At 40.6% G+C, this 20,887-nt stretch overlaps 1 protein-coding gene across 2 annotated transcripts in view; it reads right to left on the bottom strand.

Annotated features, from left to right (window-relative positions):
- Positions 1-20,887, bottom strand: part of TCF7L1 (transcription factor 7 like 1) — a 73,907-nt gene that overhangs the window by 1,918 nt on the left and 51,102 nt on the right. For both annotated transcript variants that reach the window (XM_089537369.1, XM_089537370.1), the window contains exons 4-10: positions 17,913-17,996; positions 13,794-13,926; positions 13,396-13,498; positions 6,689-6,772; positions 4,091-4,234; positions 2,548-2,707; positions 1,304-1,411 (exon numbers count right to left, since the gene is read on the bottom strand). In XM_089537369.1, coding sequence (XP_089393495.1) covers positions 1,304-1,411; positions 2,548-2,707; positions 4,091-4,234; positions 6,689-6,772; positions 13,396-13,498; positions 13,794-13,926; positions 17,913-17,996 — 816 coding nt within the window. The remainder of the gene's footprint in view (positions 1-1,303; positions 1,412-2,547; positions 2,708-4,090; positions 4,235-6,688; positions 6,773-13,395; positions 13,499-13,793; positions 13,927-17,912; positions 17,997-20,887) is intronic.

The raw sequence follows: 20,887 nt of genomic DNA, 5'->3' as shown, positions 1-20,887 counted from the left end.
TGTCTCTTCTGAGAACAGAGTTCAGTCAGCAGTGCCAGTTTCCTTCAGATCGCCAAGATCAGCTGGCAGTAAGGGGTTCTGCCTGCAGAAGCGGCTTGTGCTTAATCCTAACTCCCCTACAGTAGGTGCATCTTTTGAGTTAGGATTGCACTAGCAATTGCAGAAAGCTGTTGGGAATATACTGTAGTTAATAATATACTGTGCCACCAGGGCTCCATTAAGATGCTAAATTCTGGGCAGAGCAATTCCAGCAGAACTATTCATTCTTCAATACGTAAGACACCAGAGAAAAATCCTACACCATTAGAAAGTCTGCATGCTAGTAACTGGATGTTTAGTTTTATTATAATGTACTTGGAAATTTGACTCATAGATTTTTCTCAGCGAAACATGAATAGAAGAAAAACACTAATAAAACATTGAACCAATATAAATATTTTAGAAGGCATCTGATGACAGAAGCACCTTGTGTACCTTCACAAGATCATGAGCAGCCCAATGTTTAGGAACTGCAAAGTTTGGCTTATGACAAATTTATGATGGAAATACAGTCAACCCTCCACTTTCGCAAGGGTTAGGGGTGCACACTCCTCCCCTTCCCTCCCTGGCTGAGGCACGTGGGAGTGCGCCTGCACATCCTTCCTGGCTGTTCCCTCCCTCCTTGGCTTTTCCCCCCCAAGGGGAAAAGCCCAGTAAGAAGAGGAGGAGGAATGTGCACTCACATGACAACAAACCCATGAATAATCAAATCTGTGAGTGGCAAAGCCACAAAAGTCAAGGGCTGACTGTAATTCCAGTTAATTGATTCTTTGCTCTGTCTTTTCCTTTTACAAAAGATTTTCAGCACTTGTAAACAAAGTCTTGGAAATGTATTGCAAAGTTTTACCGAACATGCCAAAATCAGGTAGTAGCTTGTATGTTTGTTTATGTGCCTGCCAACATATGGCAACTTTGTGAATTTCACATAGTTTTTTCAGGCAAAACATGCTCATACGTGATTTGCCATAATTTGTCAGATGGCAGATTCCAATGGCCTGTTCAATTCCCTCTACCTCTGCTACTGTTTTCTGCCCAGTGGTGACCAAATCATAGCTTTCCATATAATCACTGTCATCATCGCTCTGCACTCCATTTCCCTCTATGCCCCCATCTTATCCATTAATGTAACTATAAAATCTCACTCCTGGTTGTTTAGTCACCAAACATTTATCATGTATTGTGAATGTACAGAAAGGATTTCCAGAGCCAAGTGTGGACTATCACCCCTCCACGCAAATTACACATATCATAATTTATGACTTACATAGTTATCTCTTGCAGACCAGGTAGGGTAGAGCTGAGAATGAAGCTGTCGTTCCTTTCTGGCTAGCTCATAGTACTTGGCTTGTTCTTCACGGGACAATGAATGCCACTAAAGCATTGGAAAAAATATTGGAACATCTAGTGAAGTTTGGGATGCAACCACCCTCTCCAAAACATAAAAATACCTCATGTTTTCTTCTTACACAAAAAGGCCTATGCTTTCTACATGGCTTAAAGCTATATAATTTTTTTCAATACAAGACTGAGAGTATGAACCAAGGCATATTTACTTGCAGCCATCTTTAACTAGAAGCTTGCGGCTTTGTTTGATGAATATGTGAAATTCAGCCCACACATAATCCTTGCTCTTTTAACCCATGCTTTCTCATCCCCAAGAATGGCAAATCACAATAGTGCAGCACAACAGTAAAAGCCCAACTGGGAAAATCACTTGTCCATATCTTTTTTGCAAATAAATTCAAAACTTCCAAGGTTCTGGGCTCTGCATGAAAAACTGTCTCACACCTACATTGTCTTTTGACATTTGCTTTGTCTTACCACAAATATTCTTAAGGTTCCTGCTTGATACCCTGTCTATGTTGTTCCACATTACTTAGCCACCTTGTATTTTGCCCGTCTCCCTAGCACTATTTCTTGCATGTATTTAGTACATGCCATTTCTTCCCAAGAATGACTAATGGGCCTGAGCTTGCAGATACTTCACTGAAAAATGTCCACGTCCCAAATTGCTAGTACTTTTCAGATTTTCTTGTAACAGCTCTCCATCACCTCTATTCCCCCTTACTTTTCTCTGCCAATATTCCCTCCAGGTTCTTCTCTCAGAGACAAAAACCTCTGACTTCAGGTACAGTACTTCCTCCAGTGATCAGTTTGGGCACCTTGTCCCCTATTTTCTTAACTCCTTAGACTTCTTCCCAACCTCAGCTTATTTCACAACCTGTTCTTGTTCCAAGCATTTATGAATTTTAATTTCAAACAAACTAAAATGTCTATCTTCTCTCATATGTAGAAACGGGATTTCAAATATTGTGCTTCTGCTTTGGTCTCTGAATATTAAGAAGATTCATGGGCTCAGCAAGCCAATACAAATGGCTTAGGATGCCAAGATACTTCACCACCTCAGCAAGCCCAACTATGTATCTAGCTTAAAGCCACCTCTGCATCTAGCCTGGTAGCCTAAATGTCACAGAAATGGGATTAAGAAGCCAAAGATGTGTTTTGTACCCTTCTTCCTAGGATCTGGTTGATAGCTGCACTCTCCTTCAGTGTACACTCTGCCACCACCTTGGCCCGCATCTCCTTCATGTACAACATGAATGCATTCAGCGGTTTTTTAATATGAGGTTTCTTCTCCTCTTCCTTCTTGACAACAACAGGTGTTTTTCTGGAATAGTGATATCTTTCATTACAGTCCCATAGTTCTGATCATAACCACAGACTCTCTTCTACCAACTATGTACAGGCAGCAGAGACAAAGATGCTCAGAGTGAAGAAATATTTTTTCTAACAAAGGATCATGATTAAAATCTGTCAGATGGTTAGTCCATATGAATGCTGCAGTAATATTCTACTTCACCCCTTGTGTTTGATCAGAGTACACCATAATAGAAGGATGATACTGAGAAAAGCATCTTTGTGATAAGTCCTCCTTCTCACCATTACACATTTGCAGCTATAACTGTGAAATGGAGCCATCAAAGTAGTGAGAATTCTTGTTTCCTTCCCTTGAAGCCTATTGGATGGGGATGTTTGCGGAAGTCATAGAATACATAAATGTTAACCGCTTGTGTGGAATAGGAAGTATGTGAATCTGTGTGTAACTAGCCACAAGGTTGTAGTTTTTGGAAATATCTAGTCTATACATACCATGTCATGTAAAATACAGTGATAAAACCTTGGCTAATATTATCCTATAGGCTATACCAGTGGCAACACTAGGGGAGTGCAGACTGCACCAGGTGACACCGTAAGGGAAAGGGGTGACACCACTGTTCCTCAAACGCAGAAAAAGGCTGTGGCATTTGCCTGTATCTCTTTAAGATGATGAAGAGATGTGTGAATGGGGTGAGAGTCAGTGGGAGGAGAGAGGAAAGGCCCCAGGTTTTTTAAAAAAATTAAATTTAAAATGTCAACAATTATTTTTAATTTTTTTTAATTTTAATTTTTTAAAATTTTCTTTAAAAACATCCCATTTTGCCATTTTTTCACTTTCAGCACATGAAACTATGTATGTAAACACGTTTATTCTGGGCATACGATACTGTAATTTAAAGATAATTTCAATTTTACCAGTATTACCATTAGATTCAGTGAAATATAGGAATTAAAATGTATGAATAAATCAGTGCAAAAACATTGCTAAGGATTCTGTATGGGTGTTGTATGGGAGGCGATCAATGGGGCGTGTGTGATACCATGAGTTACTGCATCCGATGACACCAACCCTAGTGACACCACTGGATTATACCTAACTTAAAAGTAGCTAAAGTTTCCAATATTTATATAAAAGGAAAACTAGCAAGTTTTTTGTTTACAAGCCTCCAATGCATCTCAGAAAAGTCTACTGCAACAGTTGGAGCTCTTTTAAAGCAGAAATGACTTCATACCAATAGTTTGTATTGTAATGAGCTCCTGAAATGAGGCATAGCACCAAATAAATAATAAAATGTTTTTAAAAATAATATTAGATTGATAGCAACCCTTTCCCTCACTACATTTCCCCACAGAATAAACTATCCAGGCAGCACCTGAGTCACCAAATACTTACGAGCTCCCTTCAGGACTCATGCTGGGTTGTATGGGCTCTTGTTTAACAATGGGTGACACAATGGTGGGGTGTGGGATTCCTGAGGGATGAAGTCCATGAGCAGGTGGAGGAACCATATGAGGAGAAAATCTGCTAGACATCAAGCTGAAGCACAATTAAAAGTGAGGTGCTGAAAATAAATGCCTCTATGCATCATCATTTAAAATCTACAAATCATGCATTTATTCCACAAATCTTGTTTTCCTCAGTATTTCCTTTCCCTCCTTTATTTCCCTGGCACTTTTGCCCAAACCTCCAGAGAATAGTGGAATAGGTGACTGAAGGTCAATGAATGGCAGAGACAAGAGGCAAACAGAAATCGTATGAACAATTGCCTGTATTGCTGACTTGCTTAACCCAAGGCAATGAGGAAAACAATTCCCTGCTGTATACTCCATGTACTTGCTTTTCTGCTGCAACAACTTGAACTAACAGATACATATTATGAGAAATGTACCCTGGCTCACTTATTACAACCATGCATTCATTTTTCTTTCCAAGCCTTGGTGACTTTAGATAATGTCTCCACAAATGCAACTAATAGTCAACATCTGACGAGTACAAAATTACCAATTAGCATGAATACAGGATTAATTGTAAAAAGTATTTCAGTCTCTTTCCCACAGGACTTTATTCTCACTTCAATATGCTGTCCTTTTGCCAATTTAACAATAGCCTGTAATCTAAAAGCAGCAGCCACCAGAGAAAAATGAAGATTTACAAACTTCCAACATCAGATGCAGAATTAAAAGCCCTTTCATGAAAGACAAGAGACATGGACAGCTGGACCAATCCCTCCCTCTCTTATCCCCCTGTACACTATTTGTTTGTTCACTAAAACACTGTCCCATTTATATTAATATCCATAGCTAGATTTTAGAAGACCACTACACCTGAAAGCTCCATCCATCCCAGCCACAGTTCTGAATGGCGCTTCTTCAATCTGAACATACCTAACTACGTACCACAAGAAAACAGTTAAGTTTTTCTTAAGCTTATCTGGTTAGGAGTGTCATTTAAGCAGACAAAGCGCAGAGGACTTTGTTGTTGTTAGCTGCCTTCGAGTTGACAACAACAAAAAAGAAAGACAAGATCTGTGAACTGAAAGGGAAATTCAAACCAGAGGTAGGGGGTGATCTGCAATCAGAAGAACATACTAAGTAATCAAGGTGAAATAAAAAGATGATAAAAGTTTTTAGTTGTTAGCTGCCTTCAAGTTGACCTTGATTCATGGCAAACCTGTGAATGACCTCTGCTCAGGTCTTGTAGGCTCAGTTCCATGGTCTTCCTTATTGAGTCTGTCCATCTGGCATGCAGTCTTCCTCTGTTACTACTGCCCCCTACCTTACCCAGCATCCTTATCTTTTCTGAGTCGTACCATCTCATGATGTGGCCCATGTACAACAGCTGCAATTTAGTCATCTTGGTTTTCAGGGAGAGTTCTGGCTTAATTTGTTCTAGGACCCAACTGCTTGCCTTTCTGGCTGTGCATGGTATCCTCAACACTCTTCTCCAGCACATCTCAAATGAATTTATATTCTTCCTTATCTGTTTTCCTCACTGACCAGCTCTCAGTTCCATACATGGTAAAGGGGAATACAATGGTTTGGACAATTCTAACGTTAGTTGTTTAGGTTTATATCTTAACATTTTAAGATTTTGCTGCCTTTCCCATTCCTAATCTACTTCTGATTTCTTGACTGCTGCCTCTGCTCCAATCAGTGTTTGATCCAAGGTATGGGGACTATTTAACTATTTTGATTTCCTCATTATGAAGGTTGTATTTAAGTAAATCCACCATGGTAATTATTTTTCAATTGGGATATCATCTGTTCCTGGTGACTTATGACTTTGAGTGCCATTTCCACTTCACTTTCCAAAATTTGGGGTTCATCTTCATATGGTTCTTCATCCCATGTCTCATTCTTTTTTCTTTTCACTTTTTTTTTTTTTGGCCTCTTTTATATAGCTCTTCTGTGTATTGCTTCAATCATCTTTTTATTGCATCTTGATCATTTAGTATGTTCTTCTGATCGCAGAGCATCCCCTACCCTTGGTTTGAATTTCCCTTTGAGTTCACAGAATTTATGGAAGAGTTCTCTCATTCTTTCTTTATTGTTGTTGTCTTCTATTTCTCTGCACTGTTTGATATAGTAACAGTTCTAATCTCATCTGGACTGTTTGGGCCTAGTTTTAATTGAGGGGGGAAATCTGTGGCTGTATGATTTCAAACAGAAGCTGGAGTCCTGTGTGTTAGTCTCAACTACAGTAGATCTATTGAATAAATTGTTGACTTGTGAATCAACACATTGGTAAATGCCACGGATTTAATGGGTGTTCTCTAGTTGAGATTAACAACAGGATTTACAATGGAATATGGGACTCATATGGCTGAAAAGAAAAATCTTTTCGCAACCCTGGATATTAGGAGAAAATCTCGCTGGCACACTGATCTGCACGAAGCCCACCCCCCCTCCCCATGTTGGGAACATACCCACATGCCTGCAGTCTAAAATGGAACAGGCCAGACATGAGTAAATCATCTCAGTGAGAACCTACCTGGACATTGAAGCATTCATAGCCAAGGCAGGATATGGATGTCTGAACCCACCTGGAGGAATGGAATACACTGGTTGTCCTTGCCTGAAATGGATAAGAAGGTCCTATATGACTGCCAGCCCCAACTCCACAGATACATTTCATATCCAAATTAACATCCGCCTATGCTCGAGCCCCATAGGAAATAATGGGGTGCGTGCATGTGGTGCCATGACACGTGTGCGCCATGGGCACGTGCTATTGTTATGCTCCCCGCGGGGCTTTCACATAAGCTGGAAGCCGCGTAAATTGTGTCCACGCATGGCACGGACGCACTGTACTTTATCAAATCAGGTGATAAGAAAAAACTAAGCTGGGAGGAGAAAATGATTTTCACAAGGTTTTCTTAGGCAAGGAATACTAAGAGATGATTTGCCAATTCTTTCCTATAAAATATAGCCTACAGAATCCAGTATTTGTTGGTGATCTCCTATCCAAGTACTAACCAGGGCTGACCCTACTATCTGCAATGGGAAAAGGAAGCTTTTATGTTCTGTCCTTCCGTTTAATTTACACTCTGTGGCATGTGTAGCACTAAAACCACTGTTCTACCTGAAAATTGGCTTCCATCCCCTCCGAAATTATCAATCTCTTAAGTGTTCATCTCTTAAATAACTAAATACATGCAAAGATACATACTTCCACACTTTTTCCTAAACAGATCAGATAGCTCTGTGTTTGTTAAAACTGTCATGCCAGCAAATAACAAGTTGAATATATGGAAGATCTAATACACAGAGATTATATATAAAACCAGCCCATTTATATCAACAGATGTCACTCCACATGTGCAAGGGAATACATGAACAGAAAACCACGGATCGCTAAACTGGAGAATGTCTGGTCTTACTTTATGTTATCTGCAACAGTGACTCAGACTGAGTGCCTTTTTAATTTATTAAAACTTCAAGCAAATAATGTATTTGGAAAATAATTTTGTTAAACAATTAACAGTAACTACTGACATTCTTCATGAGAAAGAAACAGTAACATTCTTCTATAGATACTTTATTTGTAGGAGTGGTGAACACATAGCCCAGGGGTAGGCAACCCTTTTGAGCCGGGGGCCGGGTTGCTGTCCCTCAGACAACTGGGGGGCCGAAGCCAAAAAATAAATAATTAAATAAAATTTTAAAAATTAAATAAATAAATAAACTGGGACAAACGTAGGACAAAATTTTCAAATGGAGGGCACTTTTTAAATAAAAAATGGAGGACACGTGAAAAAATTTGCTGATTTTTTAAAAAATGTGAAGATAAATGCATGTTTCTGAGGCTTCTATAGACAATTGCCCCACCATGCCCCTCGCCAAAGGGGGCACCAAAGGCCCCGGCGGCAATCGGCGGCAGGACTGGGCTGGGGCCGGTCCCAAGGCCTCACCGGGCCGCATCCGGCCCGCGGGCCGCAGGTTGCCTACCCCTGACATAGCCTTTCAGATGCTGTTAAGACTGCAATTCCCTTGACCCTTACCCAGGAAAGGCAATCCTGAGAGATGATGGAAGATGCAGTCCAACATAGAAGTGTGGCACAAATTCCCCACACCTGCTCTAGAAGAATCCCCAAATATGTGCGGATATAAAAATTAAGTCTCTGTCATTGAATACTATTGATAATTAGAGAACAGAATGTTGGTTCTTACCTGAGACATTCATTTTTCAGTGGGTGAGAAACAAATATCCTGTAGTTTAGGTTGTGCTCCTCCTACACACACACTAGATAGAAAGAAAAAGCAAAAGACCTTCTGGTGTCCTCACATGGGAGAGCCAACCCTAGAAGCCAGTTGCTAATCCAGCTGAAGAGATGAATGCCCCAGAATGAAAACATAGATAAGTTATTAACCTTTACTAGAACTAGCCAGAAAGGAAGCACACAATGTGAGGCTAACCTGCTCTCCATGAGAGAATTGCATACATTCTGACATATTTTCCCACCAGCACTTTTTAGGGTGGGTCAGGATGTTCATTCCTTGTCTGCTGAAAATGAACATCTCACAGGTAAGAACCAACGTTCCTTTTCCCAGCAGATAAGGGGCTAAACATCCTGTAGTTTATAGGATGCCAGAGCATCCCTGATTAGAATGGGTGGTGATGGCCTCTCAATGTCCTAGGTTTTAACCACCTGTTGTATGACCCTCCTACTAAAGATAGCTTTAGCAACTGAAGCTGTCAAGCTTGTAATGCTTGATGGTGACTGCCAAATAGCTGCCCTGGTGGGAGAGCACCGATGGCCAAAGCTGCTGTAGTGGCTGCACTTCTGGTGAGATGCATGACTTAAGTCTCTCAGAGGTGGTATCCACAAAGTCTCCTAGCAGGCCACAATCCTGAGCTGGATCCACTTGATTGTGAATATGGCTGAGAGGTGATGTACAGGGGATCATCTCCTGGCTTTGTGGAAGGCAAAGCTTACCTTGGGATCAAGTCTGATGACACTTCCTTATGTGCTGACTGGGCTCCTAGTTCAGATGCTCTGCAAGCTGAGGTGATGGCAGGTACTTGAAAGAGGCCTCCTGTCTAGACTGAACAGGCTGGGACCATCATTGCCTTCAGGACCATATGCATGTCCCAGGAGAGAAAGTGGTATACTGTAGGTGGCGCAAGCAATGGCAGTCCCTTGAGGAGTTTCCACACGTATAGCTAGGATGTCATCCTGGCCCCTTACTCTTGGGGTAATAGTGAAGCAGTGACTGCAATCTGCCTAAGTGTTGGTATAAAGCCCCAGTGAATGCCCTCCTGGAAGAATTCAAATAAGGAGGGGGCTGGGAGTTGTAGGAGATCCTAAGTGCTATCCAGGCTGTCTATACTGTAAAACTGAGCAGCACTTCCCAGGCTATTTGATCTGGGGAGCCAGGAATTGAACTTCCTAGGAGTCCTGGTGGTGCAGTGGTTAAATGCCTGTGCTGCAGCCACTCACGAGTTCAATACCAGCAAAAGGGCTCAAGCTCAACTCAGGCTTGCATCCTTCTGAGGTCGCTAAAATGAGTACCCAGATTGTTGGGGCAATTAGCTTACAGTTGTAAACCGCTTAGACACTGTTATTCAGTATGAAGCGGTATATAAATGAAGCTGTTTGTTTTTTGTTTGGAAGCTCATCAGGGCTACCAGCCAATTGCTTGGGAATAAGTCCTGGTCTAGAGACCATCACTTTAACTAGCACTGGAATAGAGAAGTTGAGGGGTATGTGGCTCACGAGGCTGAGAATTATGCTGGTTACCCTGGAGTCTTGGGAACTGGAGGTGGGTTTCCAGAGACTATAAATCCCAGTGGGGAGAACAAGGTTTTCAAGCTAAACCCCTAGGATTTTTGCTTGCCTGGAATGTGCTCTGGTAGATTATGCAACCAATCAGAATGGATTCTGATCCAAACAGTGGCAATTATGACTGCTCCCACCTTATGAATCAGTTGCACTAACTGGAAATATGTCTCCCATTCAGGCTTCCATCCTTCCCTACTCAGGTTGGAGGTTAATCTTCTTGGATTTAGGCAAAACTGCAAAAAGTTATTTGGGGTGGATGGGCACATTTTTGGTCTTCTCTGACACTCCTCTGTTTTAAAGATATTCAAATTCCAGCAATCAAGATGGACAAGCAGTTGATCAGAGAAAAAAGTTTCAAGATTTACTCCTATAAAAATGTGCTCGGTAGCAAACAGCAAGCGTTTTTCCCTTGGTATAGCAAGTTCAAAGGGGAACAGTCCTTCCAGCAACACTTCCATTACTTAACCTTTGTCACACTTAGAAAGGCAATGTCAACAGCCTACCTGGATGAAAGGTATAAAAGGACCCCTCAAACACAGTGGCTTTGCATCTGTGACTCAAGGGAGCTGGAAGATCTAGCCCATTATCTTTTATATTGACCTTTATATGAGGATCCTAGGGGATGTTTCCTGGGTGAGCTTTTGAAAGCAACATTAATTGTGATCTGCTAGCAGGCAGCTCTAAACTCATCACTCTTAAGGTTGCCACTTTTGCTGTGGCTGCCCAAAAGATAATTTAGTAATTTTACAAAAAAAAAAAAACCTGTACATGGGACGAGATGTTGTAAATGGAGTGGTATGTCAGTGTGTTTTGCTGCTGATTTCTTGCTGCCTGACCTACTAAGGATTTAACTATCCCCGTTTACATGTTAACATGTTGTTGTCCAGTGAAATGTAATTTTTTGTTTGTAATATTGTGCCTCATACAAATAAACTGTCGTTGTTGGAAACACTATGCCTTGCAAGCATTAACCTCTGGGAGAGGTTAATGGCTGACATCCCACAATTTGAGCCAGAATAAAAGAATTCTCTACTGCAGGGGTAGGCAACCCTTTTGAGCCGGGGGCCGGGTTGCTGTCCCTCAGACAACTGGGGGGCCGAAGCCAAAAAATAAATAATTAAATAAAATTTTAAAAATTAAATAAATAAATAAACTGGGACAAACGTAGGACAAAATTTTCAAATGGAGGGCACTTTTTAAATAAAAAATGGAGGACACGTGAAAAAATTTGCTGATTTTTTAAAAAATGTGAAGATAAATGCATGTTTCTGAGGCTTCTATAGACAATTGCCCCACCATGCCCCTCGCCAAAGGGGGCACCAAAGGCCCCGGCGGCAATCGGCGGCAGGACTGGGCTGGGGCCGGTCCCAAGGCCTCACCGGGCCGCATCCGGCCCGCGGGCCGCAGGTTGCCTACCCCTGCTCTACTGGATCATTTGTATACCTAAAATGACTGAGACTACTGCCCTGATTAGATAGGTGGAAAACCAGATTAACATGCACTCCCAGTAGATATGGGTGAATTCATATGAATGTGTGGATGCACCTCATGCTGACAGGGATTACTTCTAGAATTATACTGTTTCTATCTGAGGAAGAACTTGCTCGGTCATTTACAAGAAAAAAACCTCTCTAATACCATGCCAACAGATTACAACCCTTTTCTGAGATTGAGAACCTTCTATATTGACTAACCTAGTGGTTCTCAAAAGGAGATGCAGGGCACCCGGTAAAGGAGGGGGGCATTGGAGTTGCTCAAGGAGGAGCAGGAAACTTGGAGGCTTTGACCCCTTTTCCTCTTCCTTTCAAACTTTATATGTATAAAATTTACACATGAGTTGAGTTAAATATTGGGCTGGGTGGTGGCAACGCCTGGACACAGCAACTAGGAAGGATCTTCCCTCATAGGCTCATTCTGCGCTTCCTTCTGTGCCCATGTGCCTTCCAAAGCAGAGTTCTGGCTTCTCCCCTGCTGAGGATCACCGATTTAGAGAGGGTTGTCGGACGGAGATTCTCTCCTCTATTTGTGGATGTCTCCACCTGTCTGCGGTTCCCCATTCATTTCATGCACTAAAGAAAAGGCTGGATGGGGATAGTAGCAGAGGAATAGAGTTGGAAAGGAAAGGAAGAAAACTCAAGGTCTATTAAAAAAAGAATAGAAGGGAGGACAGGGAAAAGAAAGTATAGTATAGATATATAATAGTACAGTAGTTGGAAAGAGCAACGTAGAAATAAAATCAGAGCTGGTTCCAACCTCAGGCACACTTGGGCACTAGCCATTAGAGAAATAGCTAGAGCTGCAATTGCTGAAGTGGAACAGAAGAAAACATGTCCTATCAGAGTGGTAGGCAGTAAAAAGGCTGGACTTCTGGGCTGGCTCTCCCATGTGGGGACACCAATAGATCTTTTGTTTTCCTTGCTTATGGAGTGAGAGGGAGGAGCACAACCCAAACTATAGGATGTTTGGCTCCTTATCTGATCAAAAAGTTTTTGGCATTTTTTCCCCCATAAATAGCAACCCACTAAATAAGGTCCTGGTCTAAATTTCCACAATCATTGTTCTGAACCCCTATGGGATTCTGAAATCTTCACTCAGTTAACCAAGTGAAGTTTTTCTTCCAGAACAGATTTAAATTTTTAGTCATATTCACAGGAACCAGATGTTCTCTGCTCCAAGGTGTGATTTTATAATTACAAAAAGATAACAATCTGTGAAAGTATAGTATTCCTCTTCAGTTATCTTTACATATAACAATACATTTTTCATTACATCAGCTAATTTGTTAACTATATGTTTTTCAAATTGTCTTACAATTTTTCCTTCTTTTCTGCTTGGTCAAAACAATGCAAAACATTCATCACAGAAGCACAGAGATATATGTTTGTCCTTATTGCATATGCTTTATGCTTATGTTTGACGGTCATCTTAAACTCAAATCAATTGTAAATTTGGCTTTTCCATGCCTAGAGATTCAAATGTTTGTCACCCATGAAGATGTGGCCTTAAAACCAAACAGTAAGATAACCCTGATAAGATTTTGGATAATCTTTTGGGTAAACTGCTTGGAATGTCTTGAGGAAAGGAAGGGACAAATGAAATAAAAATTTAATAAGCAATCAGTAATAAAGTATATACATCAAACTTCATTTGTAGCTTAAAGCAACGTTTGTTTCATCCCAACAAAAACTACATATAAGAGATTTCTTAATGAGGTGGAAATGTGCCACCCCAAAGGTACTGCACAGTGGGTCCATGGAATTCAGACAGAAGCTTGCTTCACATATAACACAAGCTAAGATCAATAATCCTGCCATGATCCTATGGACAGATGGAAGAAATCTCCATATGACAGAGAGAAACAGCTCCTGAGAGAGAGGGAAAAAACAAGGAGGGTAGAGATAGTGGTGATTCTTACTGTGGTACGAGCCACCCCAATGGATGAGGAATTTGCCCAATGGCACCAGGAGACAATGGGTAATAAGGAGACAGTTCTGAAGGATGAGGTGGTCGGGGAATCCCTGGTGGTGAAAAACACATAGAGTGTCATAGTTAAGACAACTGTAGTGGACCTGTAACCCAACTTTCAGTTGCTAACTGGAACCCTATCTTCCCTTAAGTCAAAGAAATATGAATGCACTCCACCCAGAATTTCATAAGGCACCTCTTCGTAAAGCTGCCTCCATGGTCTGTTTAACTTTATTCCCTCCCAGTGCATGTATCTAACTAGTTATATTTTACTGCCAATTCACTACACACATGGTGGAAATTTTCTGGGGAGTGGCACAGTGCTGATGTTAGTTTATAAGAACTCACCTGTCTTTGGGTCAATCTCTGGGGAGAGGTGGGAAGGTGGTGAACCTGGTGAGAAGTGGTCATTGCTGTAGGTGATGAGTGGTGTCAGTGGATGCATGTGATGTGCATGTTGCACCACAGGAACTTTATTTGACTATAAGACAAAAGCAAGCGTTTTATTTGTATTTCAATGTATAATTCATTTCAGGGTTGGAAAAATGGTTAAAAACAACAACTGATAACCCGTTTTGTTTTGAGAAATTATTCAATTCCCAACTTTCTGCAATTATATCCAAGAATATTTCTCAGGAAGTTTGTCAATTATTAGTCTCAACAAAGGCATGAGGGTGCAATTAAAAAGGCCACAGAATTTTGCACTTTGTATTTATTTATAATGTATTTGAAACACTTGTAATCTGGAACCTGGCATTCATTGATGGTCTCCCATCCAAGGATGTTACATCCAAGGAAGGATCTGCCCACAGGGGAGCAAGCCCCCCCTTTTGTCCCTCAGTCTAGTTCCTGAATCTGCTTCAAGGTGTCTCAGGATCTCTCCTCTACTTCACATCTTGTTCTCAGTAATTTTTCAATCTTCTTCCTCGCTTCCTTCTTTTGCTTCTTTGTCCCCATCCCATAACCCTCCCTATGCTTCTTAGAAATAAACAAAAACTTTCTGTACTTTCATCCTCTTCTTTTGCCCCACAGCAAGGCTGGCTCCAGTGGAGGGAAGGCAGAAAAGATGGCTAAGTGGGACAAAACCCACTCTTCGGAAAAGGAAGAGGAGGAGATGAGGAATCCCCCTCACCCTTGCCCTCAGAGTTAGAGGAAACTGTGAGGAGAGAAGGAAGAGGAGGTGGACCCAGAAACACCCATTTCGATGAGACTCTTCCATGGTGAGTATTTTATTATCCTCCTATATGGTTGAAACCAGCATCAGCAAAGCCTCACCCCATGGCAGCCAAGAAATTCTACAACTTGCCACAGCAGGTCCTGGCAAAACTACAAGTCCCACTTGTGGATGCTCCCTAATTTGTGCTGGTCTTGTCCTCAATATATACCAGAGATGGCGAGGATGCCCTTAAAATACCAGAGGAAAAAAGGGCAGATGCTGCCCTGAAAAGGTCATATGAAGCATTCTCTCTCCATTAGGGCTGCATTGGCCATCTTGATTCTGTCCAAAGCAGTCTTCCTTTGGGCAAAGGAACTCATCACTGACGTTCCAGTGGGCAATATCAGATTGAGACGAGGCATTAACAAGTTACTTAAGGTGGTAGCCTTCACAGCAGATGCTGGCTTGCACATAATTCAATTTTGTGCCAGGGAGCAAGCAGCATCCATCCCAGTTAAGAGGCAGATCTGGTTGATTTATGATTTATAGAAGGACACTGGGGACCCTTACCCTTAGGGAAGGTGCATTAAGGGTGGATGCTGGGCCAGTGTCATTCATGAGCAGTCTGGATGTTTCTTAGGCAAAAGAGTGGCCCCAGAGCATTTATGGGAGGACCTCATGACAGAAGGCTGTATCATAAACTTCAGGTATCAAAACCATGACTTCTTCGCACAACTTTGGCAAGTGGGTGCTGCAAGTGGTGGTAACACAGTAACATCAGATCTATTTGGAGTTCCCCCACCTGCAGAAACAGAGCTGTGGTATGTCCCACATCAAGATGTCTACACCATCACTGCTGAAAAAAGGAACACTGGCTTGTGAGATGTTTCTTTTTTGAAATAAGGGCAGAGACATCCATCCTACACTGAACTGAGGATGGTCTGAGGTCACCTTTCCCTCACAGAAAGAGTGGCGATCTAAAATGGGTAGATAATGAATTAATAATAATAATAATAATAAATGGTTTATTTGTATACCGCCCTTCCAAAGATCAGGGCGGTTCACAACAGTTAAAATTACATAAAATTCCAATATACAATGTTAAAATACAAAACAGTACAAAAAGAAAAAGAACAACAAATGCCCCCGGGTTAGCAAACCAATGCCTGTGCGGCCTTATGGCGGGGGGGCCTATGAGGACTAATCGGGGAATGCGATATTAAACAGGTGGGTCTTCAACTCCCGTTTGAATTGGGCCAGGGAGGTGACTGAGCGGAGCTCTATGGGCAGCGTGTTCCAAAGGGCCGGGGCGGCGATGGAAAAAGACCTCCTGGAAGTGGAGGATAACCTCGCCCCGGGAACCCTAAGGAGTTGCTGCCCAGATGTTCTGAGGGTGCGAGGCGGAATGCACACCCATTACCTCTTGCCTTTTTAATTTTTAACCTTTAACTTCCCCCCCTTTTTTCCTTGGAACTTGCATTATCACTTTGTTGGAAGTGTTGTGTGTTTTAGGAAACATTAGAGGATACAGGTAATCAGCTGTAACATGGACTGAGGGACAAATGGAGTTGCTCCCCCTATGGGCACATTCCTCAAAGTCTACCATACTTCCTGCCTACTGGTGTGATGAAAAGGGAGCAACTCACATCAGGATGTCTCGCTAAAGAGAAACATCACACAGGTAAGGCCAATGTTTCTTTCTTTGCAATCTGCTTGCCCCCCCACCCCCACCCTGCCAAACTTGGTCTCTAATAGTCTCATTGCTCATCCCTGACTTGAGGTCATTTACAAAGAAGCTAAATATGCACCAGTTCCTCCACAGATTCTAAAAGTACTTCATTACTTACTTCCCTCCATTGTGAGAGCTATCAATTTACTCTTGTCCTCTGTTTCCTGTTTAACCAGTTACAGTTTTTGGACATTCAGTGATACTGTTGTTGTTAGCAGCCCCTGAATCAGTTACAACTCATGGCGATCCTGTGGATGAGACATCTCCAAGAATCCCTACACTCCAGTGCCTTGCCCAGATCCTGCAAGCCCTTGCCCATAACCTCTCTGGTTGAGTCTATCTATCTGGTTTGTGGTCTTCCTCTCTTTCTTCTACCCTCTACCTTTCCTAGCATTAGTGTTTTTTGGTAGTGATCCATGCCTTCTCATTATGTGGCCAAACTACGATAGTCTCAACTTGATCATCTTTGCTTCCAAGGAGAGCCTTGGTCTGATCTGTTCTATATTTCATGTCAATAAATGTGTGCTTGCAAAGATTGAGATTCAGCTTCTAAATTGCTTGGGACCAGCAGCATGCCTCTTCCACAAGTTGTCTAAAACACCATCTTCATTGTTAGAGCAAACCAAGCCCCCTTTATCCTCATCATGTTAAAAACAGAATTTTCAGATTTCATCATCTTCCTCCATAATAAGACACAAAGGGTAATCTTTTCAAAAGACCTTTATTTTATTTATTATCTAAATTTTATTAGATTATTTCAGGATAGACTACCATGGAAAAACTCCTCTTAACACAAATGCTTGGGAAAACTAGATCTTTTATTTATTTATTTTTACCAAAGCTGGCTAAAATATAAATGGATTAGCAACTGCTGTGGATACAATCAATACATACAAGCAGGTGATAGCTATAAAGTTTGAAGGGGTGTTAGGAGAAAGTTGAAACAAGAGCTATACAGACAAAAGCTTCCAGTTAGACATTATGGCTTAGGAATTAACTGCTCACAAATGTATTAATGGTAAGAGTAGCCTTGATATGAAAGACATATAATGACAACTGAGATTTGGCATCACATTAAGGATTCATACTTTACACTGTAAACCAGACTTGAGAAAACAAAGACTGCTATAAACACCTCTAGTAATAGTTTCCTTTAAAATTGCTCTTTTCTGCACATAGGTTTGTGACAGCTCTTCCGTGTTGATATTGCAAAAATAAGAATTCAGGAGATTCCTCAACATTAAAAGATGTGAAATACTGAGATGAAACATATTTTCAGCTTATCTGCAATATCGTTATCATTTCTGCATGCTTCTCCCACATTACAGTTGATAATAATCTTTATAATTCTGGCAAGCCTCCTTCCAATTTTCATAGTCCTCTTTAGTTTTTAATTTTAGGAACTCAAAATATTTTTTTTTAGTCTGCCTATGCCACATCATGGGCTTACTACCCATCATCTAAGCTATAAAAGCAACCAGTAGGATTAAAACTCAAATTATGTAGATGAACGTTGAAAGGTAAGTTCATATGACACTGATCTGAAGGCTAGCTAACACAAAACCAAGCCACAGACACTTACTAAGTGTGCAGGAGAGGGAGACCTTGCATCTTTTAGTGTAGCTCCTGCTGGTACATCAAGGAGAGGCCATTTCACCTGCAGATACTAGAATTGAGATAAAAGGACATGAAATTACAATGTCAAAAAATGGAAATCAAAAGAAAAACAAATTTTACATGAGCTGAATAGCCCATGGAAGTATCTGACTTAAATTTTTAACATAGATCAGAAGACCTAAAATTCAATTTCATATACATCAAAAATCTCTTCCATTAGTCCACCTCAGATGACTTGGTAGCCAATGAAGTGAAAAAAAACTTCATTCCTCACTGCTGGCTTCTAAACTGTTTGAGAAACATATTAGAGTTCAAATCATAGTGTTTCTTCCCATGCAAGGACCACTGTCCTTTTTAAGTTTAGCTACTGATACTGGAACCAGAAGGAAAATGGTCATTAGATTAATCTTTTTGTAAGTCACCTTGAATCCCATCTCAGGAGGAAGGTGGGATATTCAGTCAATCAGTCAGTCTTACTTAGATATTAAAAGCTTCAAAATGTTATTTAAAGTTTGTGGAAGCCAAAAGCAGAAAAAAAAGTTATATTTAACTACATGGCATACATTTTATGATTTTACAATCATACTATAAATCTCCACGATCACTTTACAAAAGTGAAATGCTTAACTGAGAAAACTCAACTTGTTTTGAAGGTGTGCATTACAGAAGACAATGCATAATGTACATACAAATGGCAGTAAGGGAATTTCACATTTAAAGTACAACTGTGTTTTAAATGACAGATGAATATGGAATTACATGTTTATTTTTCAGATTTCTTTACTAGTAACAATACTGCTGAAACTCAAACTGGCCTGCACTGCTAATATTCAAACTAAAGGTGCTTTGTACTGTTTTTAGTGGAGGAACAAAACAATTTCATGCTATTGTAGCTGAATGCAGTGTATCCTGTGAAATGCTGGAGGTTTGGGAATGTGGACTGGATGAGTTGCAGCTGTGCAATGGAATTTCCCTAACACACAAATCTTCATGATGTAAAACAGCTGGAAGGAAATCCCAGCATGCTCTATTTAGAGGAAGAACAACCAATAATTTAAATGGAAGATTAACCCTTCAACTTAAAACAAACGTTCACATTTCCTCTAACATATATTCAAACTATCTGCTTCAGGTGGAAAATGCTGTGTAAGTGCTGATCTATTCCAACAGGTAATTTGAACAGATTGACTCTTGTGAGTGTCTTCTGAAAAGGTTACAGTGGTATTTAGAAAGTAGAAAGAGAAGTAGTAAAAGCAGTTTTGCCTCATCGGATAAGATGCATTTCTCCCACCACATACCAATTCAAACCAAGTAATATACCCACTTTGAAAAAATTCTGCTCAAAGTAGACAGTGTTTTGCATGTAGGCACATGCAAGGCATCCCAATGCACTTCTGTTACTGTGTTTGTCTCAGAAATTATGAACTCCCAGGCCACCAGAAAATACTTAAATAGATTCTAGCTAGATATTTCAAACTATTACATTTCTACACAATTTTTAGAAATGAGTGTATATGTTTTCCCTAATGCAAGGAAGAGTATAGCCTGGGTGTGCAAAGACACAAAAATGTCATCTGTCCTTCAACTCATGCCAAGATACCCTCTTCATCACAGTGGAAGATTTTTATAAGACTGAAGTATGTATGGAAAAACAAGAACACAGACATGATAGCTAAATAACTATTTGTCAAAGTCACTATCATAACAGCCATAGCATGTTTGACAGAAAAGGCAGTATTTCATTAATAAAGTGTGATTTTACTTGATAGCAGGCAAAACAACATCATGTCTCAATCTTTCATTATCCAGGCTAAACAAATCCAACACCCTCAGTTCTGTGCTTCATAAGGTTTGGTTTTTAAACCCTTAACTCTTCCTTTCTTTCTTTCCATCCCATTCAGTCAAGAAATAGCTTGAAATAGAAATCCAAAGTATGTATCAATAATGATTAATATGTTGTACATAGCATTATTTTTTAAAAACCCTACCTAGAATGCCCTGTTGATTTTAGTCAAAATAGTCTTTTGCACATTCAAAATAAACACCTTGATGGGCAGAAATTAACATTTTAATTGATTTTTAATTAATTATTATTTTTAAAAAAATGCAGTCCATATTCCCAAGTCCAAAAACAGGCACCTTCGTTCAAGAAAAGCAGGTATATTTCCTACCCCTTCTATTAGCCAAGAAAATGCTAAACAGACTTTGAAGGTGACTTGACGAAAGTTAACAGAAACAAACAAACAAAAAAAAAGGATCCCCATAAGTCAGAAACAACTTGAAGACATGCAACAACAAATAGGGTGAATAACATGATAAAATTCACATTCTGTCTTTAGGTACGAAGTGAATTCAGTTCCATTACTGGTAGAAAATGTCAAGCATCCTGCAGGAGCACTCATTGGACTGGATGTGGAAGCTTAATCTTCAGAAACAATCTCTTTGGCCCCATTCCCACTGGGCAGATAAAGCAACGTATTTCACTGCGATTCTGACTCGGATCTTTTTTTCCGAGTCATATTCGAATCTGGTCCCTCATTCCCATTACGAAAGGGTGCAAACGGACTCAGGCTTTTTTGACCCATGTTCTCGTTCCCACTGAAATTTTCTCCATTGTTATTTGAAGCGGACTTTTTTGCTCTCTGTTCTCATTGCCTTTCTGGAACCTTTTTTTAAGCAGCTGTCAATCAAGAGCATAGGCGCTTGACATCACAATGACGTCAGTTGCTTCAATGCAGTTTGGCGCGGGCTATTTTTGTTCCCCGTTCCCATTTGCATCTTTCAAACCTGTTTTTCTGTTTTGTTTTGGTTTTAAGCAGTCAATCAATCGATTAGATGCTTTTCCCCTCTGCGAAAGGGAGAAGGAGCCTCCATTCCCCCCCAAGTCCCTTTGCCTCCCAAGGTGTCCTGTGTCTTCCCAAAGCCCCTCTGGGAAAAAGA

The sequence above is a fragment of the Sceloporus occidentalis genome, unplaced genomic scaffold (genome assembly GCF_023333645.1).
Source record: "Sceloporus occidentalis isolate IW3139 unplaced genomic scaffold, rSceOcc1.0.p SCAF_9, whole genome shotgun sequence".
NCBI classification, from domain to species: Eukaryota; Metazoa; Chordata; class Lepidosauria; order Squamata; family Phrynosomatidae; genus Sceloporus; species Sceloporus occidentalis.
This window is presented reverse-complemented; position numbering and strand designations above follow the sequence as displayed.